The following is a 16,765-nucleotide window of genomic DNA, read 5'->3' as shown; positions in this document are numbered from 1 at the left end:
CAGAAACTAAGGAACAATAAATTAGACCATAAACTGTCCATTTTGTTCGTCGTTGTTTACTTCATCTATTTCTGGTTTAAAAAGGAAAACTAACGAGTAATAATTTGTGAATTCACCCATAAGCCAATAGAAAAGACTAAACCTAATCTTTTATTATACTTCAATACTTTCTCCCTTCTTCCTACTTTTATAAGATTCCAATTGATCCAACACATTGGTTCAAACTCAAATCTCGAACCTTTCAAAACATACGAGAAGAAAAAAAAGGAAAACAAATTCGAAGGCCCAAATTACTCGTCCCATCTCCATATCTGCATCACAAAAAGGGGAAAAGAGAAGACATCCCGACAGAATCCAAAGGTGTTTTTTTTTGTTCTTTTGTCGGCCTGACCGGTCCAAAATCAAAGTACATTAGAGCAGAAAATATATACATAATATTTGAGCTCAAATCATATGCATGCATGTAAACGAAATGATTAGCTAGATCTATTAGTTAACCACAACCGTAACATATCCGTAGTAGCAAGTTATCTTGAACCAAAATTAGTATTCTTTAAGAAACATCATTATCCATCCATTAGCATTAGAGACCTCAAATTTGTTGGTTACTTTATGCCTCCGCTTTTGACTGTTCAACTGCTCATGTGCGTCCGAGTTTGACCAACCGACTAATTCTATGGCTACTAATCCACCACTGTTCCATTCATTGTACTCCCCACTTGCAGTACAATTAAGCAGAAGAACAAGCACGCCATTCTATTAACCAAACTCCACCGCATCTTATTACTTATCACTTAAAAACCTCTCCCCCTCAAACTATAGTGGCGTCTCTTTCTCTTGTCTCTTATCCCCAGTGTTTATGGTCGCATATTCTATAATCTTTTTCTTGCTCCTTTAAGTTTGATCACTTGGCACAACCAGTCGTTCGTTTTAATCCTCATGGATAGATGGTATTACTTCAATGAAAGTGAGAAAGATTGCGCTCAGAGACCGTTCGAATGCGACTGGGGAAACTTGTATAGCATGGATAATGAGTATGTGATGTATGAATTTTGAAATAATTGGGAGAGAGAGAGAGAGAGAGAGAGAGAGAGAGAGAGATAAAGAGTGTGTGTTTTTATTGACTGGCTTTGGTTTCATTTCCAACTTGTAGCTCTGGATCTGCATATGGCCAAGGTTACACATGTTTTGAGCTTGGAGATGCTAATCTCATGAATTCAGCTGCAAATCCAATGGAGCAGCAGTTCTATCAGGTGATGATGAGTAGAAGAAGTGATTTTCAATAAATTTATGTTGGATTTGATTTTGTTATTGCAGGAAGCTGGAATTCAGATTGATGAATAGTAATATTCAGTTATATCTTTTAGTGTAACTGATCAATGATGAGTTTTCTGTGTTTCAGAAAGAAGTACAGATCAAAGGATGCAATAGTACTGGATCAATCGGATTTAGGACGCCAATGACAACTAATGTAATTCACTATGGCTGTCGATAGTTTCTTCCTCATTAGCTCAATTATGCTTTTGATCTCTTTCTGAATATATTGCTGAATTATTACAGCAGATGGTTGCACAAAAGATTTCTCAACCTTCGTCTTCGTTGTCGTCGATCCAATCGCTTTCGGATGGTAGTTCAGACTATTCATCTAAGCTTAGTAATATCAAAGCAAATTCTTATATGGAGCTCAACAATTTGAAGAAGACTGCTTCAAAAGCAGTGACTCAACACCTGGATGCTCTCCACAAAGTAAACCACAATGTTGTTCAATTACCTTCTCTGAAGAGCAAAAGCGATGCGGCAATCACAAGAGCGATGATGGCCGTCATCTCATCGACTTCATCTTCTTCCTCTTCTTCCCCTTCTGTGGTCTCAAACCCAAACAATGAGGCTCAAGTCCATGGAGCTCAGGCATTTCGTCGAGCAGTAGCATTCGGACCTTACACCTCATCCTTCGTCGCGAAATTTGAACCTAAGAAGGACTTGTGTAGCCAGAAGATGATGAAAATGTCGATCGCCATGTTGAGAAGAATCGATTCATTATCTTCTGAGACAAGAATGCAGGAAAGACAACCAGCTAACAACCAGTTGCACCATGTTATATCTGAACGCAGACGGCGAGAGAAACTTAATGCAAGTTTTCAGGAACTGAGGATGCTACTCCCCCATGGATCTAAGGTATGAGATTGGTAGAAAAACTCACCTTTCTTATCTGAACAGTAAACAGTAAGGATCAAGACAGTCCCTCTCTTATGTTGTTAAGCAATTCAACTAGTTAGCTCCCTGAAAATTAGTTGATCAATCTACAATTACTTTGCTGATCTTTTGTTGTTCTCTCTTTTCTTCTTAACTTACTTCAGAAAGACAAGACTTCAGTGCTCATCAATGCAAAGAACTACTTAAGTACTCTGGAAGCACAAATCTATGAGCTCCAAGAGAAGAACAGGAAGCTAGAGAAACTTCTGCATCCTTCAAACCAAATTAAGGATGCCAATGGCACAAGTGGAGGCATACAACTTCAAATACTCAAAGCCTCTGCACCGTCGCCAGAATTGCAACACATTAATGTGAGAATAACAGTCAGAGTAGAATGTGATATCATTGAATTGATTCTCCACATACTTGAATGCCTCCAGAGGATCACAGCTCTTAACTTATTATCAGTAGAAGCTCAAACATATTCTCCTCAGATGAACTTATTTGCAAGAGCAAGCATAAAGATACAAATTAAGGTATGTATACTACACATATTCATACTAAGCAAATATACCCTTTCCTGTTTGTAATTGATTTGTGACTAACAATATTTTCAATATAGAAACTAGTTATATTTTCTCCTCTCCTTATCCCCTTGCTCAGTCCAAACATCTCAACTAGTAGAGACTAATTAATGGCAGTTACCTCCTCCAAGAAAGGATATAAGTAGAATTATGTAATTAAAAATTATAGCTGATGACTGGTTCAGCTAATCAGCCATGCGGTCGCTATTGACCTTGCCCTTGTAGAATTATTTTGAATTATTTAACAAGAACAACAAACTAAAGCAAAGACTAGAGCGTGCTCAAGAAATTAGCTCTATTCTGATGCAATGCCTGCAAACTAGAAAACCTATTCAGCCACCAAAGATGACTTGTTCCACAATATATTCCATGCTATGAAGTCCCATGACTAACAAAAGTAAATAATCTATTTTGGTAGATGAACTTTTCAAAAGAAAAGAAGAAAAGGTGTTCTTTTCTTGGATTTGAAGTGTAATATTGATCTATTGTATCGCTGTTGATGACCAGGACTGCGATTGGAATGAGGCTCTATTCGAAGAAGCAATGATCAGCGCAGTTGATGGCATGAATCTTAACTCTCCCTTAAGCTCAGGGATAAGCCATCCGTTCTGACTACTTCAAATGCTTGAAGAGAGTAGGTGTACAACTACATAGCCGCATTTGATCCATTGCCTTCAAAGATAGTGAAAGCTTGAGAAGAAGACAATATCCTGAGAATCTTAATCAGACACATCTGGAATGAGTTAGGGGTTATTCAGTTGTTCTGAACCATTTGCTTCAACTATATTGGATGGGTATTAATGGTGGCTGGTAGTTGTTTAAGCCCACAGACATTCCCATATCAGTGTAAAGATAAGAGATGTATTTAGATGTAGTAATGTATTATACTTTACAGAATTACAGTAGATATAGTAGGTATAATGCTCTTCTCCTTGTCAAAATTTGATCAGCCGTCATGGTTGATGCTGAAATTCTTATTATTTCTCAAACTCTATAAAGCAAGATAATTGGAAGCATAATAACAAGGTATGCATCCCTGAGAAATTCTTCAAAAGTGACAGAAAAAAGAAATGGATCGCATGTTTATCAAAATGTCAAATACTTGCTGACAATACCAATACAACACCAGCCAACTATCAAACAGTGGTTTCTATGAGAAAAATAGACATACATAAAGCCTAGGACTTTTAGAACTTCATAATCACATGATCTCCACCATTCTTTTCCATATTAACAAGAGCAGAAGTCAGAAGCCTTCCATGAACTTCAACAACCCTATGAGACCTATCACTTTTCAGGAGGAAGCGCGTCTCCATTCATCACCCTCCAAGGGCCCCAATAGAATTTGGGCCTCATGAGAGGCACTGCTTCACCTGGATGATCTTCCCAGTATTTTTCCTGTTCAACAATGAACATCAAGGTTAGGGCCTCATTGTACCTGAAACATTTGCTTTGTCCCCAAATTCTTGAGAATAGTTGGGAAGAGTCCACTAAGAGATGAAACATTTGTTAATTATTGTACTTATTGCTCCATAAAAAGCTGAAAAAATGAACCAAAAGATGAGTAAAACAAACTCAGTAGGCTTCCATCAAATAGCGGTCAATTTAATTAGGATGAAGTATTAGAGCCTTAGTCTTGACCAAATGAACACAAAATGCACATTCTAAGCTACTTACAAGGAGAAAAATGGAGGAATATAAATTTCATAGCAAAGGCATTCCATTAGTTGCTTATCCCTTCTTAAGGTTATTGTAGCTTGCCATAATTCTTTCAATGATTTTGTTAAGAAAACTCGTCCCTTACAATAAGAGAATAGAATGAGACATAAATATAAGCCTATCATGAGTAGTTACTCAAAACTTGGACACAATGTGGGGCATAAGTTGGTTGACAGGCATAAAAGTTGTACCTAGAAACTATCAGAGCCCTTAGCATTACATCAAACCATGACATCTGTTTTCTATACTCGGAACTTATGAGCCACAAGCATGTCATCACCTTGAATTCTTGACCTCCTAACTTCAAAGCCATGTCCTACCAAGAGTTAGTTACCAAAATTCTCCATGAAGGGTATAAGCAAGCGAATCACAATCCATGCCAATCTCTCCATAACAACTCAATCATCTCCATCCAGAACTCATATCTGCTCTTTATATACACTAAACCACCATAATCATTTCAAAAAATATCACAGGCATTTCTTTAGCTTTGGGTTCACAAGTATAAGCCAGCTGTTCCTTCAAACTTCCACTTAGCCACTCTCAATCCACACAATAGGTTGCTACAACATTCATTACTGTACAAAAAGAGAGTGCTCTTACAATTACACACACAAATGTTTTATCTTTCACTTCAAATAGATTTAAAAAATAAAATAGTTAAAATCGTCCCTACTGTCAAAATTTATACTTTTTTTTGTGTGAAAATCTTGTACTCTCAATACTTCAAAATATCGAAATGAAGAATCTTAGGCATTATGTCAAACATCCGAGAGGCGGAAAGGCTTAAAAGTGAAAAAGTGAAAAAGAAGCCAGCTTTCCAGTTAAAGCGGATCAAAGACAAGCATCGTTAAGATTGAATGGAAAAACTAATTGAGGAAGAATAGAATTAGAGCAAGAGAAGAGAGGCCAACGAGTGATTACTTTATAGAGTTGCTCGGTTACTGCAGATCCCACAACCCCAGTGTAGAAGGCGGCGACGTATATGGATATGAGAGGCGTGAAAGATTTGGGGCGGCGATAGGGCTCAACCATATCCCAGAGAACGGTCTTCTCCCACTTGTAGAACTGTCGATCCGCGTACCATCTCCAGAATCTACTCGTCATCCCTTCCTAATCGAACACAGACTCAATTTCCTACACAACCTCCTCCTCCCCAAGAGGATTTTAGAGATTTACCGATGGATACACAGCAAATAGGCGGTCTTGCGATATAGTTTAAAGACGCGTCTACAGGAGAGCGGGCGAGAGGGTTTTGGTGCCCTGGGTGTTCCATATACACTGTGATTATTTATTAATTAGCCTCAATGCACCATAATAATTGGGCCGTAGCCCATCCAATATGGGAAAAAGAAAGCAGGCCCTGGGCTAAAAATAAAAATATTTTATAAATTACCCAAAATAAAAAAAAAGGTGACAATTGGGCGTTTGTAATTCTCAGATTAAGGCATATAAGGATGGGAGATTAATACTAAATTTTGTTTTCTTTCTCTTATCCAATCTCCCATGGATGAGAACCTACAATTTTTAAGAGATGCTTATTCTTTTTTCAGAAAAAAGGAAAAAGAAAGAGAAACAAGAGTGCTTACTTGGTATATCTTTAGCTAAATTTGAAGCTCTGGTTTCAGCTTTTGAAAGCTGCGCAGACCTACTTACGCATTTCTACAGTCATTTGGCAGGCATTCATTCTCTACATCGAATTGCAGATTTGCAACAAAAAAGACAAAAGTGAAAAGACGACAGCAATCCTGGATATCCATTCCCCATCAAGGCAACAAAGGTGCTTCCCCACTGTGGCTTAAGAGACGCCGTCCTCACTAATCTCGACATACCACTCTCTGCTTCCGTCTCCTTCCTCTGCCCCCGGGACAACCTCATATCCCCTCCTCATTGCCGCGTGTGCCACGACTGCCGCCGCACTAATGGCGCCGGCCACGACAAACTCCATTACGGCACCTGCGAAGAGTAGCCCGATAAGCGTGGAGACGCTTAGCGCGAAGACCGGGATCCAGCCGTCGCCGTCGCCGTCGCCGTCCTCGTCGCGGTAGAGATAAAGAAGAATCCACGACACCGCCATGCATAAGAACAAGGCGAGGTAAGAGGGCTTCCACCACACGAGGTGGAGGAGGACGGCGAGGAGGAAGACAACGGCGTAGTTGACGGCGAAGTAGCGGCGAGGGTAGATCTCGCGCATCGCTCTGCTTGAAATAAGCAATCCAGGGCGGTCGAGCCAAAGATCGCGTTCCAGAACATCGCCATGGTCGTCGAGAGGTTGATGGTGGAAGGAGGAGGCGGAAGCAAAGCGGAAGAATTAGTAGTGAGAGAGAAGATCCCCGATTTACCATATAACATTATATATATAGCAAAGAACATCCTGCTGCTTTAAGATTCGAGAATTTGATGATTGACGCGTAAGGAGGCGTCGTCTCTTCTGATATAAAATTAACATGATGTTAATCAAACCTATACATTTGCAATAAAAACAGTGTCCAAAATGGTCAGAAAAAAGCCAGGAATTTACCAATGGCTAGAAAAGAAGACGGCGATTAAAGTTACAAACTTTTACAGAAAACGAAAGATTAACTTGGAGAGATAACGTAAAGAGCTAAAACCCATTCGAAGTTAACAGAATACAACTTGGTTAGCTATCAATGAACTGAGCATAAATAATATTACAGAATGAGGGAACCACATACACTGCCATCTTTCCAAGCAGAAGGCAAACTTTCCATGTCTGAGAACCTCAGATGGAACAATTATCATCCAGAGGAATGCGATTTGAATGTTCTACGATTTGTATCCTTCCGCTCACTGTCTTCCACCTTTCAATGCTTTACTCTATTTATCCCAATCATCTTCCCTACTGCTAAACTCAGACTGCTGAGGGAGGGGACCATATATTGAAGCAAACTTGGACAAACACTTTGTCCTGATGGCGTAATGGTGTTGAGTATTTCTGCTAATAGCAGCAGTTGACAGCTTAGATGTGTCGATAGCCCAGGCAGGATGGACATACTCGACAGTCCTCACTGAACTTGAATTTGCGTATAGAAAGTTCATCAGCAAGTCCTCACAATTGAAGGACTGGTGCACAAAGTCTCTCCCTTCTCTTGCCTCTTCACTCCAGTATTTGTTGAATGCAAATTCACTGTCCATGAAAGCAGCACCTGTAAGTATGACGTTATACCCGTTCTTCCCCCTGGCATATTTCTCATTCCTGTACTTCAAAGGACTTCCGTCTATCAAACGTGGATAGAAGCCTACAATGCGCTCAGGATGCTCGCGCCAGACCCTAAAACCTTTCTCAATATCATTGCAAGTCATCATAATATCATCATCCAGTTCAAGAACAGCTCTGGTCTTAATCAAAGGATCCACCTTGAATCGGTTATTCAGAGAGTTAACCTCCTCCACACGTATCCTTACTGGCACAGCAGAATCAAACTCATCCAGATTTGGTGGGTTGCCTTTGTTCCAAACAACAACAATCTCTCTTACAGATTCACATCGAGAGTAGTGTTTGATATATAGTTTCAGATTCCAAAGTCTGGCTTCATATGTCATTGTAACCATTGTGAATTGAGAATATTGCCCCCTATATGCATATGCCTCTTCAGCACCATTCCCTCCAAATAGGAAATGTACAGCCATGCAGATACTAACAACGCTTATAAAAGCAAGAAAGCACAAGACCAGCACTCCCGAGCAATTTTTAGGATTTATCCTGCTTCTGATGGAAGAACCATATCTATTCATGCCAGACAAATATCTTCGGACTTTCCAGTTAAAGTGGGGATGAGACCGAAACCACGGTGACTCATTTCTCCTAGTTGGAGTAACACAAAATCTTGGAGTAAGAAAACAGTTCAAGGCACCAATGACAAATCCCAGGAACATGATCAGCACAATGACCAGCAGGAAGTTTGTGCAAGCAAAGAGGAGCCGCCTTGACGAGTCACCAGAAAAAACACGATCTCCATCCATTACTGCAATCCAATCACCAGATGAGAGTTGCTGTGTATCCAAGTGATGATATCTGATGCCATTCCAAGCATTTCGGCCTTTCTTGGACTTTTCAATCCCAAGATCAACCGGAACCTCTATGTACTCTTCCTTGTTTAGCTTTTCAACTTTGTACATTTTGATCCTTCTGCCATAAGTACCACTACAATCCTGGCCTGGACGATAGAGAGACCCTCCATATATAAAAAGTCTTCCACCATTTCGAGCTCCTAAGCTTTTATCAGATCTATATATTGGGTTTCCTTTATGCTGATTCCAGGGGCCAAGAGGTGAACGACTATACCATATTTCGAGCTCCGCATTCTTCTCGGAACCAAACTGGCTAAAATCTGATGCGAACAGCCAGTAGTAGCCTTCGTATTGGATTAGGGATGCATCAACAAGTGGTTTCTTTATAAGAACGTTCTCCAAAGTCCACTTAAGAGGAAATTTAGTTGCTCGATACAGTCGAAGCTCTCCCTTTTTACTGCCCTCTGGCATCATATAAATCTAAGAGAAAAAAAGAGAGTAAAAGTATGATGATTCTTATTTTCTGAATATATTGTGGCTATTTTAATACTGAAATTTAAGCCAAATAGACTGGCTCCTCTTTCTTACCTGATTCTGGTAATTGAAGACAAATGGATAAGACAAGTGCCATTGCTCGTCTAAAGCAATACCAAGAAATTCCCATGTGGCACCTTGATCAACGCTTCTTGCAACACCAATATCACCTTGCATTGAGGTAGTACTTTTTGTCTCAAAGAATAGGTACATATTGTAGTCCTAAAAAAAATCACAATATTTCACGTCACATGAAAAATTTTAAATTCAAGCATGTGGCTATTAGAAAAGGTCAAGGAATATAAAAATAGTATACAAGAGGAAATAAATTACTCTGCGATATCTGCAACTTATAGTTTATGCATAAATAAAGCATGTTTCATGTACGAATCCTTGTTTGTTGAACATATATTACTATTCTCAAGTTCTTTCTTATATTGGTTTTTCAATTTCCAAATATTTTAACGAATTAATTTGCTACTGTAAGCTTGACCTGTTCGACTTGCATTTGATGGTGTAAATACAGCTGACGACTTTGCACTATTTCGTATTAAGAATGCATTTATTCTCCAATAAACAGAAAAAGGTAGTTGGTGTAACCAAGGGAGGATATGCAAGAAAGAAGATAAGTAGGCGGCCATAAATCTTCTTCTCCTAACAATATGGGTTCGGCTAGAGCACAACTCAAATATGAGAAGGTGCCAAAAGATGATAATACACAAAGATAAGAACAGACCAAAAGATGGGCACAACTCAGAGATGAGCAAGCCAACTAGTGTGATACCGACTCTGAAAGAACATATGAATAAGGAATTTACAAGGAAGAAACCATTGGAACATAAATACAAATGTTTTCGATCTTTTCTAGTTAATATTTGCATTGGCTAACCAATTCTGGGCATAATTCTGACTTTCTTAGTGATCACATTATGAACTAGAACTAGATCGAGATAAATTTTAATGATTCTAAACTTCAATAACACCATTGTGTTTGCAGAATGCTTCAGAAGTACTGAGCTGAAAAATAACTTTAATTTGTAGTTTTGTGCTTGCTCTTAAAGAGCAATATGGATGTATCAGACAGGCATATAGAGATTTTTCATTCTTTTGTTGCCTCAAACCATTATTTGCTATGTGCCTAAGCAAGCTTGATGTTAAGATGACCTATTTTATATCACTTTTTACTGTACACTGAAAATACAAATTTACAGTGTCTTAGTACAAATTCGAACCATATTCTTTCATTTGAGTTTACTTTCATGTATCACAGTGTTGAAATCAAAACCAACTAACTAAAAACCTCTTCAAGGCCAAGCAACCTTTTAGAGCTGGCTAACAATAAATTACCTATACTATGACTGCTATCAATGTATGGTATTGTGTGTAACCAAACTCCACTGCACAAGAACAAACACTTTCTTGACGGTCCCCATTAGTTCTCCTTGACTGAAAATAGATAAGTACTCACATAGATGTTTCAGTCTTCCAGACACAGTTCAGAAACTAAAGAATCTCTCAAGTAAACTACCAGTCAAGCATCCAAACCAAACGACAGAAACAAGAAAGTTTTCTCTAACACACTCAATCTAGCACTTAATTGGAAAACAAAACAAGGCATCACTTTCACTCGATAAAGAAAGAGACTGAGAGGGCTAAAAAGCAGCAGAACCAACCTGAATATAAAGAAATGGATCCGCCACAAAATTGCTCGGATAACCAGCCTTCGACGGAGACGCACAAGTTAGCACAGGATTAGCCACCGGCCACGCTGAACTGTTCCCGTTACTCCTATTCTCCTGCTGCCTCAACGAATCACGCACGCAAACATATAAATTGGTTCCAGACAGCTAAAACTCAAGTTCAAAATTCGATTTTGACGACTAATCTTACCAATTCAATGGGAGAAAGCGAGAAGGGACTCTTCCCGTAGTATATCCCGATCGACCAAGACCCCTCGCTATCCGGCCGGCACCCGAAGATGGGCGAATCGGAGTGGCGAAAGGCCGAGACAACGACCCAGAAGTACGCTAATCCGACGAGGGACGAGACGACCAAGGATCCGAGAAGAAACGATACGAAGGAAGGGGATCGAGCCAACATTCTCAAGGGACCCCACCTCCACCGAGATCGGCACCAGTGAGCCATAGCGGTGCATCCCAAAACCCTAGACCCGAAGGGCTTCACACCCTTCTCCCCCATCTCGGAGGAGGTAGCTTCGCATCCGCCTCCGGTTTGCCCCTTGTCCGGATCTAGGAGAGGCGTCAATGGGGAGTTCCTCGAATAGAATATCCCAAAGAAATCATATGCTGGATAAAAATATATATAAGCGATGGAAGATGCGACGACGGAGAAGACCACGCCTTCCTTCGATGCGGCCGGTCGAGGTGGGATTTAATCTACGGTTTAAGAAATGAGAGTGGATTCCGATGGAGATGGCCGCCGACTTTTTTAATTTATCCCTTCGATTGTCGCAGTGGTGGTAGTAGTACGCAAAAAGAGGTTAGAGTTAAAAAGGGTAACTAATAACTAATAAAATAGATTCTTTTCCATTAGTGATAACTTGTGATGCTAAGTAGACCTGTTCTTTAGTCGAGATCGCGAAGAGGGTTAGAACTTAGAAATTGGTTTTTAATTCGGCGAAATTTATATGAACATATATAACGAATATTAGAATTTAGTTAAGCAATTTCTATTGTTACATTGACCCTGACGTGAAAAAAAATATAGCTTATCCGGAATGAGTATAAGTTTCCATTTATAATAGAGTACGGTTCTCAACTACCCGCATTATTACTTATTGCAAGGTCTCAAGGAAGGGGGAAGGCAAGAGCTACTTCTCATGGCTTCTCCTTTCCCAACTCCTCCTTACATCTCCCATCCATTACAAGCGTCTAATGCCGCTACGCTTCCCCTCCGCTTCCCCAGGATTACCATCCTCTTCTTCTGCTCCCTCGTCCTCTTCACCTGCCTCTCCCTCGCCTTCGCGTTCACCTTCGCCTTCCTCTTCTTCTCCAGCCTGTCCTCCATTTCTACTGCGAACCCACTTCTCCCTTCCTCTCGACCTCTCTCCAATCTCTCTCGCCCCGTCGTGCTCTTGATCTCCTCCGATGGATTTCGATTTGGGTACCAATTCAAAGCACCAACCCCCAATATCCGCCGTCTGATCTCTAATGGCACCGAAGCCGAGGAGGGTCTCATTCCGGTCTTCCCCACCTCCACTTTCCCCAACCATTACTCCATTGTCACAGGTCTGTACCCGTCTTACCACGGCATTATTTACAATTACTTCGTTGATCCGGTTTCGGGAGAGCAATTCACGACGCGGAGCCACGAGCCCATGTGGTGGCTCGGCGAGCCCCTCTGGGAGACGGTCGTTGCCCAAGGATTCAATGCCGCCGCTTACTTCTGGCCGGGCTCTGAGGTAATTAAAGGTCCCTGGACTTGCTCACCGAATGTTTGTCCAAAATACAATTTCTCGGTTCCGTTCGAGGAGCGAGTCGATACAGTTTTGGGGTACTTTGATCTCCCTAAGGATGAGATCCCTGTTTTCATTGCCCTCTACTTTGAGGACCCAGATAGCCAGGGGCATGTAGTTGGTCCTGATGATCCCAGAATTACTGATGCAGTAGTGAGAATTGATAAAATGATTGGGAGATTAATTGATGGGCTGGAAGAAAGAGGGATTTTTGAGGATGTTAGCATTATTCTATTGGGTGATCATGGAATGGTTGGGACGTGTGATAAAAAGTTGATCTTTCTTGATGATTTATCTCCGTGGATACAAATTCCATCGAGTTGGGTCCGATCTTACAGTCCTTTGCTTTCCATTCAGCCACCTCCTGATATGTCTTTGTCAGAGGTTGTGGCTAAAATGAACGAAGGGCTGACTTCAGGCAAAGTCAATAATGGAGAATATCTGAAAATATTCCTTAAGGAGGATTTGCCAGACCGGCTACATTATTCTGATAGCTACCGGATTCCATCAATTATCGGTTTGGTTGGTGAAGGGTACACCGTGGAGCAGAGAAGAACAGAGAGGAAGGAGTGTGGAGGAGCCCATGGTTATGATAATGCATTCTTTTCAATGAGAACCATATTTGTGGCTCATGGGCCTCAATTTGACAGGGGCCGGAAAATCCCATCTTTTGAGAATGTCGAGATTTACAACCTGATCACTTCCGTTTTGAAGTTAAAGGGAGCTCCAAATAATGGGTCAGCATCATTTCCAAATTCTATTCTTCTACCAAGTGATTAATACGTGGTCAGTCTTCTGAAGGAAAGTATGAGACCTTGGCAGGTGAATTTCTATATATTAGAAGCTTATGATCCTTCAGTTATCTTTTATTGTATAAATAAGTAATTCTTCATTTTACCTGATTATAGTTGGAAATATTTCCAAACTGTCAGTTTGCCAATATTTTTAATCAGTTATAAACTATTTGATCCCCACCTAGTACTATGTACGTGTACTAATAGTAATGAATGTGATGAGCAAGTTTGCCTTTCTTTTTTCTTTTTTTTTCTTTTTATTTTGATATGGTTTTGAAGATTTAGGGGATGAAACAACATAGGTGATACGAATCGGGTCAGATCGGATTGCATTATGGGGATATTAAGCTCGATGGGTCTATTCTATTTATTTTTTAATTAATTTATGCTTATGTAAGCCCTTAATATAAATCTAGTTAAGTCTTGTAAGTTACTAAAACAAGTTCAATTAAGTTATGTAGGTTCTAAGGCAATTCGAGTTGTATAACCTTTTAGAGCTAGTTTAAAATAAATTCTAGTTCGAGTTGTATAAGTCTTTAGAACTAGTTTAAAGTAAGTCCTAGTTTGAGTCGTATAAGTTTTTAGGGCTAGTCTGAGTATGACTCATTATACCCGATCTCTATATATAAAAAGGTTGGGCTTCTTTATTAGGCATCCAAGTATTTAAGTATTGAGAAATAATTGAGTTTAGTTTTTTTAATTATTATTGTATTTTCTGTTTTATCGTAGCCGTTAGATTGTTTTTATTTTTCTACGAGTCGTAGTTTAAATCATAGTTTGAGTCATATAAGCTTTTAGGACTAGTCTGAGTATGATTCATTATACCCGACATCTATATATATAAGGATTGGGCATCTTTTAGGCATCAAAGTATCAAAGCGTTGAAATAATTATGTTTAGTTATTTTATTATTATCGTATTTTTCGTTTTATCGTAGCCATTAGATCATTTTTATATTTATAGGAGTGAATTATAACCGTAGAACCCCTCCAAACTTTCAAACTCTAGCCACCAGTTTTCTCTAGTAGCCATCCCACCTTATGGCTATCAATCACCACCATTGGCCCTCCGCCACCTTCCAACAACTGTCGCAACGTTAGATATTTATTAATATGTCATATTCTGATCTTCCTCTTCTATTTTATTTATATTTTATTGTCTCGATTTCCGATTTATGTGAAATTAGATCCATTATAATCCTAACTTCTGAGGCTACCATCATATAAATTTTCATAATTTTCTTTCATCCAGATTGGTCCAGACCTAATTCGTAATAATAGAAAGATGCCAAATGATTTCTAATCAACAGAGATAGGCCAACTTTATCATGTAATTTTTGTTGACTATCTATCATGCCGAGTAATGATAGCATAGACTTCTTTTGTTGACATTGCCTCTTGGTCTCTTCACTGTTCTAGTAATTCTTCATTCCTTGTTGATTGTTCTGCCCCAATAACATTTGCATGCCAAAATTGAAGTATATCCTCAAAGATCGTAATCTATTATATCATTTAATAGTAGAGTATTTTTTATTTGGTGATCAGATGGTGAGTGTCTGCAATGTCATTAAGCCTTCTTGTATATCAGCATTTATTAGGATGTCTTAGATTTCCCTAACACCGCACAATAAGCTAGTTTTGCCTAGAAAAGATTAAAGAGCTCCATTCTTATCTCTTCTTCTTCCATACACATACACATGATAATTATTCTAATATTTTCCAGAATGTTAGATCAGAAGATATGTTCTAGACTTCTAGTCTTAACTGATATAATATACATATAAAGTGTAGCACTTCTAGATTCTTGATCCTGATATTAAATAGGATTATCTAAACCAATATCTTGAGTTATTATTGATTTCCAACAGAATAAAAAGCTGTTGAGGTCAAGTTATTACTTGATGTATGTGTCAGTTAATGAAATAACATTTTTTCTCCATTAATATCATTAAAATTATGTGTATCCTTACATTTCTCATGTGCATCCACCTGGCAAATTGCGTCCAATAACTATCGCAAAGTAGTTTGACTCCATCTTTGTTTAACTCATACCTCAGTAACTTTTCTTCAAGCCATGTCTCTGGCTGTTTTGAGAACCTTCCCTTTGGCAACTACAGTTTAAGTTTGCATTAAATATTGCAACCTTTCCGAGTCAACTTTTGATCTACCAATCCTTTTCTTATATAGTTATGATGATTTCTTCAGTTCACTTGTTATGCATGGATGTTATTGTAGAGTAGGAGAAAGTCTATGGTTATGAAGTTTGAGACACACAATGGATAATTAGTATTATTTTTTGGATGTCTTATTATTTCTATGAATTAGTTAATTTCGGTTGCTTTTTAAAGTATTGTTTATAAACTATAAAGCTACTAATATTAATCTCCCGAATCATTTATGCTGTTATGATCTTTCTGGTGCATGACATAATAATATTTTTAGTAAGTTACATCATACAGCATTCAAGTCTGCCATGCACTTTCCTGTTGTGCATTTAGTATCTCAAAACTCGCATTACTTATTTAGTTCTTGAAACTGTTAATGCAGTTGTTAAAGCTCCCTGGCTAATACTATTCTTGACATGTACTTTCTGTTGCACAGAAAATATTGGGCTTCTTTATTATGATGGATAACATGGTATGGATCACTAGCTATTGGATATGCAACCGTCCATTTTGATTGTGATACAATAAAAGTATGCAACTCTCTGCGAGCTTTTGCTGGCTCCATCTGCCTGTTCTTCGTAACCCCTGCTTATAGATTGTGTTGCATAGATTACTTTGCTATGGAATTTATCAACCAATTACTGATAACTATGAAAAAATTATATAGCTCTTGTTCTGTCCATATCTCCCCATCTGCTCATCATGTGAATGTACTTTTCCTGTTAACGGGGATCAGACTTCTTACATCATGGGTTACTTATTCTCTGTCGCAGGTGGTGTTCTTGGACGTGTACCTAAGAAAGTTGTTGAGAAGAAATCTCCCAAAGAGAACTCCTCAGGCTTGTCATTCTCAGATGGTTGGTGAGGTTGGACTAAGATCTCTTTCCTACTCTGTTTTGATAAGAGATTGAAGAACTCCTTCCAACACTTCAAGTAGAAGATTGTTGGAGTTGAACTGTTGAAACTTAACTTGAAGGTTAGGTTGTGAATCCGACTCCCCACTGTACATAATTGGGCAGTGACTTGTGAGTGAGTGGGATCATCTTTTCTCTATTGTTATTCTACTAGATCTTTTCAACTTCCACAATATTTCTCTTGGTATTTGATTCTAATATGTTCATGTTACGGTGATAGTGGAAGAATAAATTAATATCAAGTAAATTGTGATTAAATAACAGAGTAGCCTTCATTCACATAGTGATCGAAATTAATGATGCCTGCTAGGAAATCTCCAACTTGACGGCCTTGTTACGTAGTAAAAGAAGTCCAT

General features: G+C 39.0%; 4 protein-coding genes across 8 annotated transcripts; 2 read left to right on the top strand and 2 right to left on the bottom strand.

Moving 5' to 3' along the window:
* The first annotated feature begins 805 nt into the window (after positions 1 to 805).
* Positions 806 to 3,674, top strand: LOC140788703 (putative transcription factor bHLH041). Of its 2 annotated transcripts, none has more exons than XM_073138093.1 (6): positions 806 to 1,034; positions 1,154 to 1,253; positions 1,403 to 1,471; positions 1,564 to 2,175; positions 2,358 to 2,729; positions 3,285 to 3,674. In XM_073138093.1, the coding sequence occupies exons 1-6, from the start codon at positions 940 to 942 to the stop codon at positions 3,387 to 3,389; spliced, it is 1,353 nt and encodes a 450-aa protein (XP_072994194.1). In that variant the 5' UTR covers positions 806 to 939; the 3' UTR covers positions 3,390 to 3,674. The 2 variants fall into 2 exon arrangements, with proteins under 2 accessions (XP_072994194.1, XP_072994193.1); XM_073138092.1 differs by having other exon boundaries at positions 1,561 to 2,175.
* A 158-nt stretch (positions 3,675 to 3,832) lies between these two features.
* Positions 3,833 to 5,606, bottom strand: LOC140788704 (uncharacterized protein At4g29660). Its single transcript, XM_073138094.1, has 2 exons — positions 5,421 to 5,606; positions 3,833 to 4,175 (listed from the first exon to the last, which is right to left on the bottom strand). Exons 1-2 carry the CDS (start codon positions 5,601 to 5,603, stop codon positions 4,065 to 4,067), a joined length of 294 nt encoding a protein of 97 aa, XP_072994195.1. The 5' UTR covers positions 5,604 to 5,606; the 3' UTR covers positions 3,833 to 4,064.
* A 1,464-nt stretch (positions 5,607 to 7,070) lies between these two features.
* LOC140788699 (glucosamine inositolphosphorylceramide transferase 1-like) lies at positions 7,071 to 11,564 on the bottom strand. Of its 2 annotated transcripts, none has more exons than XM_073138082.1 (4): positions 10,953 to 11,564; positions 10,736 to 10,858; positions 9,117 to 9,284; positions 7,071 to 9,008 (listed from the first exon to the last, which is right to left on the bottom strand). In XM_073138082.1, the coding sequence occupies exons 1-4, from the start codon at positions 11,259 to 11,261 to the stop codon at positions 7,335 to 7,337; spliced, it is 2,274 nt and encodes a 757-aa protein (XP_072994183.1). In that variant the 5' UTR covers positions 11,262 to 11,564; the 3' UTR covers positions 7,071 to 7,334. The 2 variants fall into 2 exon arrangements, with proteins under 2 accessions (XP_072994183.1, XP_072994182.1); XM_073138081.1 differs by having other exon boundaries at positions 10,736 to 10,861; positions 10,953 to 11,517.
* Positions 11,565 to 11,827: 263 nt separating this feature from the next.
* LOC140788702 (uncharacterized) lies at positions 11,828 to 16,670 on the top strand. Of its 3 annotated transcripts, none has more exons than XR_012109064.1 (3): positions 11,851 to 13,359; positions 15,932 to 15,967; positions 16,269 to 16,670. XR_012109064.1 is itself a non-coding variant. In XM_073138091.1 (2 exons), exon 1 carries the CDS (start codon positions 11,902 to 11,904, stop codon positions 13,315 to 13,317), a length of 1,416 nt encoding a protein of 471 aa, XP_072994192.1. In that variant the 5' UTR covers positions 11,828 to 11,901; the 3' UTR covers positions 13,318 to 13,359; positions 16,269 to 16,670. The 3 variants fall into 3 exon arrangements, 1 of the variants encoding a protein (XP_072994192.1); XR_012109063.1 differs by having other exon boundaries at positions 15,932 to 16,025; XM_073138091.1 differs by lacking the exon at positions 15,932 to 15,967 and having other exon boundaries at positions 11,828 to 13,359.
* The last annotated feature ends 95 nt before the right edge of the window (positions 16,671 to 16,765 follow it).

This window comes from Typha latifolia, chromosome 5 (assembly GCF_019914945.1).
Source record: "Typha latifolia isolate L0001 chromosome 5, TyphaL0001v2, whole genome shotgun sequence".
NCBI classification, from domain to species: domain Eukaryota; kingdom Viridiplantae; phylum Streptophyta; class Magnoliopsida; order Poales; family Typhaceae; genus Typha; species Typha latifolia.
This window is presented reverse-complemented; position numbering and strand designations above follow the sequence as displayed.

Excerpts from the sequence above, each read along its gene's own strand:
- LOC140788703 (XM_073138092.1), top strand. The coding sequence starts at position 940 with ATGGATAGATGGTATTACTTCAATGAAAGTGAGAAAGATTGCGCTCAG. Across the intron at positions 2,176-2,357 it reads TACTCCCCCATGGATCTAAG|AAAGACAAGACTTCAGTGCT; the intron begins GTATGAGATTGG and ends AACTTACTTCAG. Across the intron at positions 2,730-3,284 it reads GCATAAAGATACAAATTAAG|GACTGCGATTGGAATGAGGC; the intron begins GTATGTATACTA and ends GTTGATGACCAG.
- LOC140788704 (XM_073138094.1), bottom strand. The coding sequence starts at position 5,603 with ATGACGAGTAGATTCTGGAGATGGTACGCGGATCGACAGTTCTACAAG. Across the intron at positions 4,176-5,420 it reads TAACCGAGCAACTCTATAAA|GAAAAATACTGGGAAGATCA; the intron begins GTAATCACTCGT and ends ATTGTTGAACAG.
- LOC140788699 (XM_073138081.1), bottom strand. The coding sequence starts at position 11,261 with ATGGGGGAGAAGGGTGTGAAGCCCTTCGGGTCTAGGGTTTTGGGATGC. Across the intron at positions 9,285-10,735 it reads ATCCATTTCTTTATATTCAG|GACTACAATATGTACCTATT; the intron begins GTTGGTTCTGCT and ends GATTTTTTTTAG. Across the intron at positions 9,009-9,116 it reads TCTTCAATTACCAGAATCAG|ATTTATATGATGCCAGAGGG; the intron begins GTAAGAAAGAGG and ends TTTTTCTCTTAG.
- LOC140788702 (XM_073138091.1), top strand. The coding sequence starts at position 11,902 with ATGGCTTCTCCTTTCCCAACTCCTCCTTACATCTCCCATCCATTACAA.